This window comes from Sceloporus undulatus, chromosome 4, assembly GCF_019175285.1.
Source record: "Sceloporus undulatus isolate JIND9_A2432 ecotype Alabama chromosome 4, SceUnd_v1.1, whole genome shotgun sequence".
NCBI classification, from domain to species: Eukaryota; Metazoa; Chordata; class Lepidosauria; order Squamata; family Phrynosomatidae; genus Sceloporus; species Sceloporus undulatus.
Window position 1 is genome coordinate 244,305,869 of NC_056525.1, and position 16,166 is coordinate 244,322,034.

The 16,166-nt window shown below is 40.9% G+C and overlaps 1 protein-coding gene across 4 annotated transcripts in view; it reads right to left on the reverse strand.

Annotated features, from left to right (window-relative positions):
* Positions 1-2,246: 2,246 nt before the first annotated feature.
* SLC45A4 (solute carrier family 45 member 4) overlaps positions 2,247-16,166 on the reverse strand; it is a 119,905-nt gene continuing 105,985 nt past the window's right edge. For all 4 annotated transcript variants that reach the window (XM_042461980.1, XM_042461979.1, XM_042461982.1 and 1 more), the window contains 4 exons: positions 14,014-15,092; positions 12,536-12,635; positions 11,462-11,673; positions 2,247-9,355 (listed from right to left, as the gene is read on the reverse strand). In XM_042461980.1, the coding sequence (XP_042317914.1) occupies positions 8,990-9,355; positions 11,462-11,673; positions 12,536-12,635; positions 14,014-15,092 (1,757 nt within the window). In that variant the 3' untranslated portion in view covers positions 2,247-8,989. The remainder of the gene's footprint in view (positions 9,356-11,461; positions 11,674-12,535; positions 12,636-14,013; positions 15,093-16,166) is intronic.

Genomic DNA, 16,166 nt, shown 5'->3' on the forward strand with positions numbered 1-16,166 from the left:
ATGGTATTGAAAGCCGCTGAGATGTCCAAAAGACACACTTTCCTATCGTTCAGTGATTCAATTCTTGTTTTTGAAAGGGAAAACGCGCAGCGAAATCAAAGAGCGCTTGGATGCTGTGTACAGTGACTCTTCTCCTTCGATGGCGACCATCAAGAATTGGTTCAATGAGTTTGTTCATGGCCGCACGTCGTTTTTGATGAGCCACGCCCAGGTGCCTCAAAAACGGCTACTACGGAGAAAAACGTAAAAAAAATCCATGATCTCGTGTTGGAAGACCGCCAATTGAAGGTTCGTGAGATAGCTGAGACTGTAGGCATCGCAGAAGGAACGGTGCATCATATTTTACACGAAGAACTGGGCATGAGAAAGCTGTCGGCGCGATGGGTGCTATTCCACCACGACAATGCGCCGGCTCACACCTCCGCAGTCATGTCCAAATTGGTTGAATTGGGCTATGAATTGCTGCCCCATCCACCGTATTTTCCAGATTTGGCCCCCTGTGGCTTCTTTTTGTTTCCAAACCTGAAAAAGTCACTCGATTTGGGTCGAATGAGGAGATCATTGCCGCCACGGAGACCTATTTTGCAGACCTTGGGAAAACGTATTTTTCAGACGGGTTGAAAAAGTTGGAGCATCCCTGGGCCAAGTGTATCGAGCTAAAAGGAGACTATGTTGAAAAATAAATTGCCACTTTTCCAAAAATTTCGTTTTTCTTTTGTAGGCTAAGTATTTATTGAATGACCCTCATAAAATGCTCTAATTTATAAAATAGGGGTTAGTTGAAGGGAAGTACCAGAATTCATCTTGGGAGTCATTGAGCAGCCTTAACCGTAACATGCCTTGACTGCCAATTGTCATGGGAAGGCCAAAGTATGCCATCTTGAGGATGTTAACACTCAAGGAACATGTTAATACAAATACTTCTATAATGCATTGTAAGTAGTGGTGGATAAACAGTATGCCCTATATATTTGGGGCTTTTGAAACGAATGTTTTGGCTGAGAAAAGTCTCACTGCTTTCTCTAGTTTTCAGTGTAAAATCTTGAAGAATGTCTTCTTCCCATCAAGGTGAATTTGAGCCTGCTCTCTTCTTCCTTTTAATTACCGATACAATTAATACAGTCAGCCCTCCTTATCCACAGATTTTTCTTCTCCACGGATTCAAGCATCCATATTTTGAAAATATTTTTAAAATGTAGACACTCCACCAAATAAACCTTGATTTTACCATTTTATACAAGGGGCACCATTTTACTGTGCCATTGTATTTTATGGGACTTGAGTATCCATGAATTTTGGTATCCATGGGGAGTCCTGAAACCAAACCCCAGTGGATACCAAGAGCCCACTGTATGTCTGTGTATGTGGAGGAAGAATGGTGGATAATGTGATTACTATATTCTTCAGGAAGTTATTATGGCAGTAGGCAATAGGCAAAAACTAGCACAAAACCTAGGGAGCTGTGAGGATAAAATGTTATAAAGCTGGAAAGGTAGAGAGAATGTGGTCAGCCACAGCCTGCTGGAGTAAAAATCTTCCCAAATCTGGGCCTTGTCTACATTGGCCTAAATACTCTGGGCTGCTCCCAGATTATTCTTTCCCTGGAGCTGCACTGGATCCCCCCTCCCCAATCTCTGCACTCCGCAGCAACACCGGGCAGCTATCCACACATGCAATTGGCATGAATTGCTCCCTCTGAGGTCAGAAACGAGGTACCCAGCATCGAACATAAGGCCATAAATAAAATGGTGATGATCACATGGCTGGGCACCTACTTGCAACCTCATGAGGGAGCAACTCATGCCAGTGGCATCAGGTTGCACAGTGGAAACACATGTGTAAACAGCTGCCTGGCATTGCTACAGAATGTGCTGGATTTTCCTGGAAAATCCGGTGCAAAAGGTGAGGATTTTTTAAAAACAACTTATTTTGGCAGAGACAGGGCAGATTTGTTGTGGAATTGGCCTTCATTTGCAAAGACAGTCCACACTTGAACCAGTGATTTGGCCCTGTGTTGTGTAGACAGTTGTGGTAAGGGCTCAGGGAAACTAGTTTAATTGACCCATGTAGACCTGGTGTCCTCCAGATGGGTTGAACACTAAGTTGGGGAAGGTTGGAACAGACAGACCAACAGCCTGAAACTGGATAAAACATACATTTGTATGTACTAACATTATGAGCATTCCATGCAAGAAGCACTGCACCGTTTTTCTCATGTCCACAAACTCAAGAACCCAATCCACCAGTTTATACTGAAATATTTATTAAGATTGAACTGTAGAACAATGGATTGAACACATGAAAAATGTGAAATAGTGGTTTTTGTTTTTATCTCTACATTCAGCCATTTCTATCCATAAATGGAAAAAAGAATTATACAAACAGACCAAAAGTGCAGAACAGTTAAAACTATTTTGTCATGCAACAAATCTTTACTTAAAAACCAGAAAAGAAAGCTGTGTTGAAATCAAATCCCAGAACATTATGCCATGTAATCCACTCAGACACATTCATCTGTCACATTTCTGTTTTGTTATCCCTTTTTCTTCATTAAACTTGAAACATTATGTGTTTAACACACGCTTATAAACATTGCTAAACTCAGCAAGAGCTAGTATAGTGCCCCAACTTAATAAGTTGATAAAAAAGAAGTTGTCTTATGGCCAGTCCACAATGGAACTAAATATATATATACATATATATTTACTTATACTTTTCATTATGAGATGCCTATATATGCAGCTTTTCAGTAGATGAGGCATTTTAATATTCAGCTGGCCATCTGGCTACCAAGAAGGTTTCAGGTTCATGTTGCAGTAGAAATTAAAGCACAACATTCAATTTGGAACAGTTATACTGATCAAATCATACTACCCTGTAAGATGTTAGATTTATACTGAATAAAAAGCCATGTTTCAAAATTAACACTTAATTCAAGCTAAACAGGGGTACAGCATTTCAATGAGGCTTCTCATTTTCTGAAAAAGCTAGACATTTTGAAATCATCTTGAGATTTGATCAATGCAATGAATTATCTGTTGTCCTGAAGCATGAAGGAATTTGCAATGGGATCCTGAATTCTTTTTTCCCGCAGGGAACATTATTATCTGGGCAGTTATCCCATGAAATGTTTTTTACAGAAAGCTGCCCAGAAAATGAGTCACCCCTATCATGAAACGGAAGCAAACTCTGAATTACCCAGTCCCCAGATAAATTAAGCAAGAAAAGCCCTCAAGACAAATCAGGTACTCATTTGTAACTACAGATCATTCTTTGAGTCATCCTTATATCAGGATTGCAAATCCTAAATAATTTCTTAGCACATGTGTCCTGTTTAGCAAATTTGCTCCACTCAGACAACATGCCCAAGATGAGCCCCTGGACTCTTCAGCCAGGAGGATGTGGTGCAGTATGCGATTTTATGTTCCTACAATTTCCTTACTAGTTGCTGAGGCCTTACATTGAAAGAAAAAGAAACACAAACACACAACAACAGTGGTACAACAAATATGATAGTATAAGGTGCATCTCCAATAACACTTTCATTCTGGATGCAACACAGAAACATAGAACTCTGGGTAGTCCATCTCTCCCTGTAAATGGACTCACTTCTTGTAGCTTAGTGTTCCTTCTAGAAATCACCATTTAGGGCTGCTATGTCTGCAAGTTTAAGAATCCATAGTTAAGAAAAGATCCCCCCCCCCCAAAAAAACAATTTGGTATCCTTTTTTTCTATTTCACAACACAGTCATTGTTTTTCCATTTCTGTGCATTTGGTGTCGGTTACATTTATTTGGCCTATTAACAGAAAAACAAGGATAGCTGTAAATGAATTAAAAGCCAAATCACTTGCCCCCCCACCCATTCCTACAAAAGACACTTCAGGTACTTAAGACATTACATGTGCTTAGCAGGGGAGCCATGCAGGGTTTTATTGTCCTTACGAAGCAACAAACGGTTTCAGCTGGGTGCATCTTGCTAGCAGGTGGCAGAAAACTCTTAAGGAAAGCACAATACCTATGTTGCAATGAAGAGTGATGGCTGCAGTGGAAGGAAGGAGCTTTGGGTCTACCCTCTTTTCCCTTTTCAATAAGGAAAAGGGTTTTCAAGGTTGAATGGCAAAGATACTAAGCTCCCAAATTAAGCTGCGAGCAAGGGACACTGGAGAGTGGCGTCAATGAGGTGGTACCTGCTCCTGATTTCAGTCTAATTTTAAAAGTGCCAAACTCCATCTTTGAAACAGGCTCAGTGACTTGGGAACAAAGTTCAGCATCCTGCAAAACTCCTTGACAGGTTCAGGCTAACAACCAGAGTGGATTTGTCACCCTTCTGGCATAGGAGCTGCCAGCCGCCATTCCCTATGGAAACCCTGAGTTGGGTTTTAGCTACCCCAAAGCGTTTCAGAGTGGAGGTATCCATCAGCCTTAGTTGGTTTCCCAACTAAGAACACGGTTGTGGTACAACAGTGCCGCACTCTCCCTGTCACAACATGAAATGGGGCCTTAAATGGGTGTTAAGACGCCTCTTTTAAAAATGAGGAAAAATGAGTGAAGACAGCTTTTGACCTGCAACAGGATGATCTTCTAAGGTTATGGCTCTCTGTGCAGGCAAAATCAGATGAAGCAATAAAACCAGACAGTACATTTCTGAAATATAGACCTTGACGTTGCAAGTTGGCCATGGTCTTTGTAACCAGGTCTCAGCAGAATGAATTCAAAGGCAAGGGACTGGAATGGGCAGGACAGCTGACCTTTTCCTTGAGCCTAGTCAAAGGCTGGTCCCCTTAAAACCCAACCACATGGGGACCATTCCCCAACTGCATGGGGACCAGATGTTTCTCCATAGAAGCCATAAATGAAGAACATAGAAGCAATCTCTAGCAAAGGATTGGATTCTAACAAATCCAATGATGCAGTGGCCATATTTCAGATCTTTTCAAGGCACCATGGCCAAGAAAGGGCCTCAACGAAAAAGCCCTAATACAAATCCCAATCTTTAACCTTTTTTTTTTTTTTTTTTTTGAGGAGAATCAGGTGCCTCTGTGCCTTGGTTATCACCTTGAACTCTGATCAGTCAGGGAATGATCAGAATATTAGAAAGGCTATTTGGGTAAAAATCCCCATGTGCAAATAAGAACTGATCTCTTAACAACAACGAAAAAGATTATTGCTTGTCTCTCACCAAATCATTTTTAAATGTAGAAGCTTGTCTTAAGTCTGGTTGGATGTTGTCATTAGAAATCCATTTCTTCCATTTTGTTTTAAAAAAAGGAAAGGATAATTCTATTATTTTAAAATATATACAATCCAAGAGATGGAACTTTAGCAGCCAGACACTTGAACTGATTTACAATGTGAAATATTGTTGGAAAGCCAGGCAGCCCAAAGATCTGGTTGATTTCTGAATATGGAAATAGGATATGTGAAAATAAAAATAAATAAATAAAATGTTGCTAAATTTAAAATCAAGGACAATTACTTGTGAGCTAAACAAACTGCTATTCACCTGCCACTGCTTTTCAAAAGTATCTGTGAAAATGAGATATTTACCAGGAGTATATCTACACTGCAATTATAACACTTTAATACCACTTTAACTGCTACTGCTCCATCCTGTGTAGTCCTGGGATTTGTAGTTTAGTGAAAGATCTATTCTATTCTATAGTCCATATCCTCCATGAACTATAGCACTAGAATTTCCTATTAGAAGATTATAAAGACCTCACCAAACTAAAAATCCAACAATTACACAGGTGAGAGAGAGAACAGTTAAAAGTGCTATTCGAATGATCTAAATGTGTAGTATACTTACACAATTACGGAATTGTTTGAGAAGTCTCAAGCCTATCAACTCCATGACAGAGGCAGACATTAAAAAAACAATCTTGGTGCAGTCTGAACTACAATTATGTTCCCAGTTGGGCTGTGAACCTATAACAGCATGCCTAAATTGTTTCTGCAGAATGTACAGGAAGCATCCATGTAATCTTCCTGATATTTCCACCTTCTGAAAGTTAACAGACACTTTCACTGTCCCTAAAATGCCACTTCCAGCAATAGGAAGAGATATTCTGCCAAGAATGCTAAAAGCTGAGAAGGAAACCCTGACAAAACGATGTCCTGAAGTCGACACTTCTGGCAACCCTCTTTTAACAGTAAAGGTACAGGAAGATCAGACAGTTACCAAAACATGACAGTCTCCTGTCTGTGCAAAGTTTACCCCAGGGCTGGTATCCAGGTTTTGGTAGAACTGATACTGACGTTAAAATGGCTGATCCAGCAACTGTCAAACAATGTTCAGGAAGACTGGGGTTACAGGATTCAAAGAAAGATTGGGGCCTCCTGTCTGGATCAACTCTTACCATGGGAAAGGATATGAGTTCTCTGGGCAGGCAAATCTGGGAAAGCCAGCAATTGATTTCTTAATTTTGAACAATCCTGAGTGACAGTGAATTGAGTGAAAAACAGACTTCAAGGAAGAGAAACCCCACAGTGTGAGAAAGGATCAAGCCAGAGGTGGCAACATCTTATTTTTATGTTCACGGAAGCCACTAAACAGGATCCGTTTGGGAAATGGTACCATTTAATGCTTAATGCAGCTATTTTCAATGAATCCATCAGCTTTTCTTTGGTGAAACAAAGGCTGTCTTGCAGTTAGGAGTTGCAAAGACCATTAACCTGTAATGGAGGTGAGAATATTCCTAAATCAAAGATCTTATACAACATCGATTTCTTCACTAGACTGTGTGATCTTTGAAAAACAAGTTTCAAATGAAATGTTCCAAATTTTGAGAGGAAAAAAAACTTGAGTTTTTTTCCTTAGACCATTAAAACATCATTTAAAAAAATCCCTGTACAAAATGAAAATTTATGAAATTCCACTGGTCTATAAAGAAATCCATTCACCTGCGATGGAGGTAAAAATGTAAATTGTGGGTCTGAAAAGCACAGCTAAGGAACAAACAGAAGCTGCTGCCAAACTATCCAAAGAGGCCAGCAAGATGATTATCAGGTTAGCTATGAAAAACATACATATTCTTCTTTTAAGTACAATTCAAGTAATTAAAACTGTTTTTTAATCTTGAAATATATATATATATATATGTGTGTGTGTGTGTGTGTGGGGAGAGGGAGGAATATTCACTTTCAAATTATTATATTTGCAGCATGGTTCAAGACATGCGTTTTAAAGTAATGCATCCAAAATAAGTGAATCGGAGGCAGCAGAAGTATCACAAAAGTGTCCTCCATTTGCCACCTTCAGCCTGAAAACTGGCTGCCATGTCTTCAATGCTGCATTCTCTGCAGGCATCAAGAAATGTCCAAGGACAGGCTCTTCTTCAAAGAAGAAGAACTTTCTAAGGACCTTCTTCCCCAAAACATTTACCTAACAGGAGGTTCATTCTCAGCATTGACCTGGTATTGTATTAAGAGTCCAACAAGTTGGGTCTTGCTGGAAAAAAAACCCTTTCCTTTTAATCTGCAGCCTTGGTTCTGTATTCCTATTCTTGTACTGAAACCACTGTTAAGTCAAACATGCAAAGGGGCCGAGAGGCTAAGGAGTTGCTTGAGAAAGGAAAACAGGGATCTAGTTTGTATGCCTCCAGCCACAGGACTCCTAGACAAAGGAAAAAGATACAGCATTTTTTTGAAAAAAAGTGTTGGATTTCTCTTAAGGCCCAAAGCTGTTTTAAGATAATATATTTTTTAAACAAATAGACAAACAAACAAGCAGCAACATAGCCACACATGCACACACTCTAGGCTGCAGTATCAGAGGTAGGCCTTTGGTATTAGCTTGCCATAGCGAGACTCTCTTTTAAAACCCAACTATCACAATTCCCAGCCCAGAAGAGTTCAGAAAAAGTGCAATCGACGACCCCTTCTAAACAAGGGAACCCTCACAACCCATTTGAAGAAACCAACAATGTGGATTCCCCCCAACTCAAAGCAGCTTCCTCACAAAAGAGATGATCGGCTTTTAAATGCCATGAAAAAAAAGGAAAAAAGGAAAAGAAATACAGGAAAAGAAAAATATTCAAATTTGACCAGCTCAGTCGTCCATCTGGTCACAGCATTTTTCACTGGTGCTTCCTAAAACTCCACAAGCCGCCTAAGGCCTGCCAAAAGGTCTTCTTAACTGCCAAAGCCTTCCCAGATCTACAGTGGGAAGACCATGATCTAAAAACAATGGCGAGCCATAGCCACTGGGAACAGATGTTCTAAATGGCTTGAATACAGTAATAATAATAATGAGAATAACAAATTGACATCAGTTTTTGGAATAACTACTGCAGATGCAGGAACAGTAATACCAGTTGCACCAATAAAATAAAATAAAATAAAAAATGGAATACAGACTCTGGTTCAAAAAGGGGGCAAATAAGAACTATTACTGTTGCTCACTTATTATTGCATCAGTTCTCTAATGCACAATTTGATCAATGAAACTGGCTTTCCTACTATAACTGCAAGGTCCAAAGAGGTCAGACCCAAAAACCAAAAAAATAAAATTTAAAAAACCAACAACCCAGGAGTTTCTTTGCAAAAGCTGCAGCCAGCGTTGCTTCCTCCCGTTACGATCTAAAAAAATGAATTTTGTTGTTGTTGTCCTTCAAATGGATCATTTGATGTTTTTGACAAAAATGTTGTGAGGGTTTAAAAACAAAACAAAACAAAACAAAACCATGTGCAAGTAGAAAGTTTTCCTGTCTATTGACAGGAAACCCAAGTGTGTTTTCTCTTCATTAAAAATACCTCTAAGAAAGATGTTTTTCTGGATTGTAGAGAAAGCAATCAGCATCAAAGCTACCTATTCAACCTAGGCTACCTAGCATTATGGAATTTCATCTACGTTTTTGTATGAAGAACCATTTAATCCATTGCCGCAAGACGATGATGTCTCTTGAAAGTTCAGATTTTTGCTTCTGACAATGTTCCCATTCATGCACCTGAATTGCCTGGAATGTGTGTGAATGATGGCAACTTGTTCAAACAGTGGATTCGTTTTCCACTTCTGACACAGCAACTTCTTTTCGAGAGAGCTTTAACACAGGTGGTTTCTCCTCCTCCTCAGTGCCATTGCTTTCAGTCACATTGGGAGGGGTCAGTCCCTTTTGTTCTTCTTTTGAACCCTCACCAACATCCGGGTACATCACCAAGAAAGTGGCTGTCAAGAAACCCAAGAAAGAGCCTACTGAAGCAACCATCGGAATGACCCGGACTGTGCCCACAGCATCCACAACTCCTCCTAGGGCAGAGGCCACCAAGAACTGGGATATATAGACCTGGCAGGACAAGATGGCACAATCTATGCCAAACCCTCGCTTGGAGTTTCCAGGGCTGTGGTGAATATACTGAAAGAGACAAAGGAGATGCTGTAACTCAGAGGTTGAAGCACATTACACTGGAACATTTGAGCCTTTAGCAATACATTTTTTATTTATTTTAAAAAATTAGCAGCCCCAAACTGGCATCTTGTTAGTAGCATATGCAAGTATAAATCCACATTAAGTTTGCTTTTTTTTGGGGATATTCCAGAGGTTGGTATTCTCTTTCAACTTCCACATCAACTGAAGCCTCCCGATTATTCACCATTTAGCCACTGCAGGCCCCCATAAACAATCTGTGGCTGCTGCAGAGTGGGATGGGTTATCAGAGAAGCAGCAGTATGTTTCCACAGCAAGATGCAGAATGATTACATAATCTACAGGGACCTCTGGGGAACTTTGTGGATCTCACACATGAGGCAATTAATCTGTTCTGGCTACAGGGAAATAGCCACATGCTCCTCTGACCCTTTGCCATTTACCAGCAAGAGAATGGCTGTGGGAGGCTGCAGTGACTAAACACTGGGCCCAGGGGGTGTTGAGAGCACAAGTGCAGCATAGCTCTCTGTGTGTGGAACTATCACAGCCCAATGTGCCAAGTGGAATCTTGGCCAGTGATTGGTAACTTTTAGGCAGGGCTGACCCAACACATTTTGCTGTTTAAGGTAGATCCAGCAGTGATATCCCCTTTCCTTGATCAAGTCAAGGTTCATGGTAACCAAAATCAGCCCAGTTGTTGTTATTTATTCATTTATATTCCACCTTTTCTCCAAAACCAGGACTCAAAGTGGAAAACAGACAACAGCAGATATGAAGAATTAAATACAAACATACCAATCCAATTAAGTTAACCATAGATTTAATACCTTTGAACAAAACTATTGAAATGGCAAAAGTCAAGTTACTCTGACACATGAGACAGAAAATTCCCTAAGTAACATTCCCCATTCTGGCTACTAAAATCAGGATAAATACCAAATTAAAAACAAACTGTCTGCTGCCAATGGTAGGGGCGAGCCTGGCTTCTAGTCAAGTGCAGCTGGATCTCCTGGCAGTTATCAAGGAGTTCCTTGACTTGTTTGCTTCCCTCCCCCTTTCCTTGAAACCTTTGCAGAAGATCTGGCAGGGGAATAGTAGATGGCTAGGAATTCCACATGCTAGAAGCCCTATCCTATGAACCACAGCCTAGATTGGTTCAAGTGTAGAATGTACTAGTACCACAGTTCACTGTATCAAATAAAGACAGACAAGCATCAGCTAGAAGCCAGTGAGAAAGAAAATAAACAATTAAACATGTGTGAGGTGGTAAGTAGATGATATCTATGGCCTGTTACAGACAGGCCAAAATAAAGCTGCTTCGAGTCACTTTGGAGGTATGGTATTTCAGTGATGCATGAGTCCTAAGAGTCCAAAAGCCACACCAAAGCTGCACTCCAGTCCTTAGGACCAGAGCATGGCTTTGGTGCAGCTTTTGGACTCTTAGGACGCATGCATCATTGAAATACCATACCTCCAAAGTGACTCGAAGCAGCTTTATTTTGGCCTGTCTGTAACAGGCCTATGTTTATATTCTGTTTTTGTACATTTCACGTGATATATTTTATATACTAAGATGTTTACATCAGTCAGTATCTTTGGTGTCTGGAATATTATATCCATGTTTTTTGGACATTTATGGGAATATTATTCCTATTTAATTATTATTGAAGATTTTGGAGGCAAATTTTATTATCTGTACATTTACCAGAGGTACGTAGTTGTCTATTACAGCTTTATATTATCTTTGCTACAACCTTTATTTTAGTCATTACTTTTTGCCAGTGATGCATGAATTGAGAACTGTATATGTTTGGCCTTTCTACAAGCAGAAAAGGGCTGTAATGAGTCTATTGACTGTTGTTTATTATGGACTGCCACATTGAGGCTTAAACTACTGAAGTTTAAATTACTGTTTAAATAACTGTTATTTTTCTGACGTGTTACATGGCATGTTACTAAGTTATTATGCAGCTGTCTTGGTATATTGTTCATGAATAAGTGGTGTTTGTTTGTTTTGCATTAGATCAAATAAAGACAGGAGAAGGTGCAACACAACAGAGAAGAAAGAGGTATGTTTGGTGAATTGCCACATACCTCCTTGATGTCATGGTACTGCCCTAGTAGTGCATATGGGCAGTAGGATATACTCATGGAGACAATTCCCATTGTGCTGATCATTATCATGGCAATATATACGTTAGGGAACATGGCCATCACTGCTGTTCCAATGGAGAATCCCAGCGTACCCAGGATGTAGATCACTTTGATGCTAAGATCATAATTGTCTAAGTACTTCTGTAGTAAGGCTGCAAAAAAAGAGTGAAAAAGTGTTACGCTACAGCAAATGATCCACACTCATGGCCTGCTGGCCCCCACACACTACAGATTAGACTTACCCTCCTCAGTGAGGCTCCAACCTCTCTGTCGCTTCCCCACTGCCACCATCTGCACTATGTTTCACTACAAGACTGCATAGGTTTTGGGATATGCATGGTACATGTCAGCTAACTCAACTGCTGAAAAAAGGCCAGTGTTGGAATTATTGCAGAAGAGGTTTACCAGGCTGGCATCAAAATCTGAGGAAGAGGACAGTAGCTCCCTGGCAGAAGAGATGCTTTGCAGATTCTAAAACAAATTTCTGACATCTCTGAGGGAAATCCTGGTCAGCCATGACAAGTCCACCAAGGCTACACACTGAACTTGACAGTCCAATGGTCTCACTCAGTTTAAAATAGGTTCCTGTATTTCATGTGCCTTGAGTCCCATTCATGGGAGAAAGGCAAGATCTAAATCAAATAAACACAGATAGACAGACAGACTTGGGAGTCTTGCAATGTAATGGCATTCTGTTATATCTGTACTTGGAATTCATCATGTAAGTAGTGAGTTTCCTTGGCCCTAATTTACAACCATAACTTACTGTGGAGAAGAGTGAAACCTTTCCCAAAGTGGCTGTTTCTTTTGGTGTACTTCTACCAGATGGCACAGCCAGGTGGAGGGACAGTGAAGAATTCAGCTTGAGGATTCACCTCCTGTTTCCAACCCCTTGCCCAGGGAAATGGTAATATCTAGTCAATATTTATGTTCAAAGAGAAACATAACATCTTGCCAACTTTCCTGTTTCAAACTGGGTGTCAGATATGCTACTGCTCCTACAGCATCCCTTACCTGAACACACAGCAGCAGTAGCAGCATAGATGACTAATCCCCAACAGCCCATCTGAACACCAGCATTGTAGGCATACAGTTCAGTAGAATTGGTAGGAGCCTGCAAGAGAACCAATAAAGATTTATTCAAAGGCAGATAAGCCCACAAAATATACTGGAATACACAGTTATACAAAGAATAAACAACAAAGTTAGCATGTATCAGATCAACGCAAATTTTAAATCAACAAAGAAAAAGCAGATTATGACGAGAGAGCCATCATTGTGGTTTGAATGTTGCACTAGACCTCTGGGAGATCAGTATTTCAATCATTGCTCAGTGATGGAAACCCATTGGGTGATCTTGGGCAAGGCACACCATTCTCAGCCTTAGAGGATGGCAGTGGCAAACCTCCTCTGAATAAATCTGGCTAAGAATCTCTAGGACAAGGTTGCTGTAAGTCAGCATATAACAACAAAAGCATATAAGAATAATTGATTTTATATTGCTACAATTAATTTTTGTTTGTTTGTTTGTTCATGCCTGTTTATTCAAAATAAAAAAACTTTTATGCCACTAACAGGCCTTTGATTTTTTCTTCTGCTCAAAAAATTTGTATTGTGCTACAATTAAGTGGCAGAAACAATGTATGCAGAGCAATTAGCTCAGTAGTTCAGTATCATTCATTTACAGGCCCCAGGTCAAATATTCTAGTAAAAGAGTAACAAACTTTATCCAACTTCTCCTCTCTCCATCAGCACCTAAACTATAGCTGGCCTCAAATTTGGAAATTGAGTCTGAAGGATAAGGCACCAAAAGCCATCCCAAGGCAAAAATGCCAACATGTGCCATCTATCCAGCTTCCTATCATAGAAGAAAAAGAGCACTGCCTATACAGTTCCCAGTATATGCCATAACACCAGATCAGTTCCCTGGGAACAGAGTTGGGTAGCATCTGTACTGGCCACTTTCCACTAATTCTGGCCAAGGATATGACCCTGACACCTCTTTTCATGTGGCACTCTCTCATTATTCTCTACTTCTCTGTGGGTTTCCAGGAGTGTCACTACCTCTTTAGGAGATAGTAACTTTTATACATCATCCCTCAGAATATCTGGGCAATCAGAAAGATTAACAACTGCCCCAACTTTTTGAGACATAAATTCTACTTTTTGTGTGTAGAAGCATCAGTTCATTCTTAGAAGCAAGCAACATACTAATGCTGTCATGTTAGCAAGTTTATTTGCACCTTGCCATGGCTCACAAATGGATCTGTTCATGCTGACCCCTCCTCATCCATCTCCCCATGCATCTCTGTTGCTCTTTGCATCCAGCACCACAAACACACCAAGGGTAACACAAGAAACAAGGAAGGACAGTGACACGAAACTGAAGGAATCCAGGCCAGCCATCCCATATGTTAACCCTGCCTGGCCCATTTTGTGCACACATACATACACGCACATTTGCTACTGATGTCATAAGTGTCCTCACTTACCTTGGGGTCACCATTAAAGATGACCTGCCCCATAAAATCAGTGTAGAATACAGCTTCAGCAATGATGGAAAACCAGGTAATAAGGTGACAAATGCAAAGCCGCAGAAGTTCCTTGGGCATCTTCAGCATGGAAAGCCACAAGAGTTGAACTGTGGTTTCCGTCTCTCCTTCCTCACTCTCCGTGTCCCCACTGGAGTTGGTTGCCCCACTCTGATTCCTGTTCCGGTATCTCTGCCGCTGCCTCTTCTGCATGTCGTAAATGTCATTCATGCTGCGGGAGGACTTGATCAAGACAACGGCATTAGCCCGCCGGAAACGGTAACGATGGGAGCCAATCTTTCCATAATAGGAGAAGGTGTGAGAGGGCTGGCGGTAGAACATGTGCCGTCGCCTGTGCATGGAGTTGGAAGTGCTTGACTGCTTCATGCCAATCCTAGCATTCCCGTTCAGGAGATCTTTTGGTAGAGAACCATTGGCATTGGGGACTTTGGCTTCATTCAAGTGATTATCAAGTAACATCTCCTCCTCTTTCTCATTTTCCCTGAGGAAAGCAGACAGGCGGTTGAATTTGGACCTCATGAGCTCCTGGCTGGTACTGTGAGGGGTGTTTGGGTACGAAGAGTCATGAAAGATGGAAGGCTCAATGTCATGGAGGAAAAGCAGCTCAGATTCCATTTCAAGGGTGGCATCAGGCATGTGCAGGACTGAGTCACTCTTACTCCGCACGATGTCCACGTCAAGAAATTCCATGTTGAGATCTTGCTCTGACTGGACCTCATCTGGAAACATGGTGTGCCCATAAGGGTCTTCCTCACTGATGATGTTTAGCCGGTTCAGAGGTGGGAGGCTCCCACCGCTCAGCTTGACGCTTGACATGGTATCAGCTTCATCATCAATCCTGTCCTGCTGAGGGTTGTACTGTTCTTCTTCAATGCTGCAAAGGTGGAGGACGACGGAGACGGAGAAAATGATAGCAGCAAAGAAAAAGAGCACTTGCTCCTGGGATATAAAGATGGACCCCAAGAAAGTCTGCATCCAGTCTAGGCCTCCCAACATGTAGCCAATGGCTCCTCCGAGACCTATGGAACAGAAGGAGACAGATATAAACCTGCTGAGTTTTTATGAAGAGGCTTACAGAGGTTCATTGAGGCAGACACTCAAAAAAACTGGAGATGTGCGGGATGAATTGGGGCAGAACATGGAGAAGGTTCTCCTTCTTGCAACCAAGTGTCTTCCCCGGGTATTCCACCATGCCAAATTAACCAGGGTATGTACAACTCTTATCTATCTTCCCATTCAGCCCAGTATCACTTCATGATCAATATCAGTTCATGATCAATTTCAGTTCATGATCTGCCATAACTAACATGATTAGATGTATAAATATTTTAATAACATTTTTATCTTGAGCTTTTCCCAAGAAGCTTGAAGCTTAAAGCAGCACAAGTGTTTCTTTCACCATCCACTTTGTTATTCAGCTAAGAAACTGTCAGATTCAAGGTCACCCAGTAACCTTCACTGGTGAGTGGGATTTAAGAAGTGCTATTCCCAGAGAGTCAATGTGCATGATGTTGTGGTTTGAGCACTGGACTATGTCTATGGAAACCAATGTTTTAATCACCACTCAGCCATGGAAAGCCACTGTGTGACCCTGGGCAAGTCACATACTCTCAGCCTCAAAGGAAGGCAAAGACAAAGCCTTTCTGAACACATCTTGCCAAGAAAACCCATGGTATGTTTGCCTTAGTGTTGCTATAAATTGGAAACTACTTGAAGGAATGTGATAACAGCATTCCTTGCCCTATCCTACTCTCCTAACCCAACATAGAGTTTCACAAAGTTACTTTTTGGACTATAACTCCCACAAACATGCTCAGAATATATATTTTTAAAAAGACACAAATCTGCCTATTTCAGTTGAAGGCATGTTTGGTTTTCTGTCATTCACCATGTGGGCAAATAAATGATGTAATTCAGGCACATAGTATATAATTAACTCAACAACTGTCTTCAAACCACACATTTTAAAGCGGTGGTTGCAGACAGACCAGAGCTCATTTTAATGGTTTCTCTGAATTGCTGCTTGTGCATGCCCTGAAGAATCAAATTTCCTTTCCAAGCCAAGACTTCTAAGGACAATTCAGTGCTTGGTT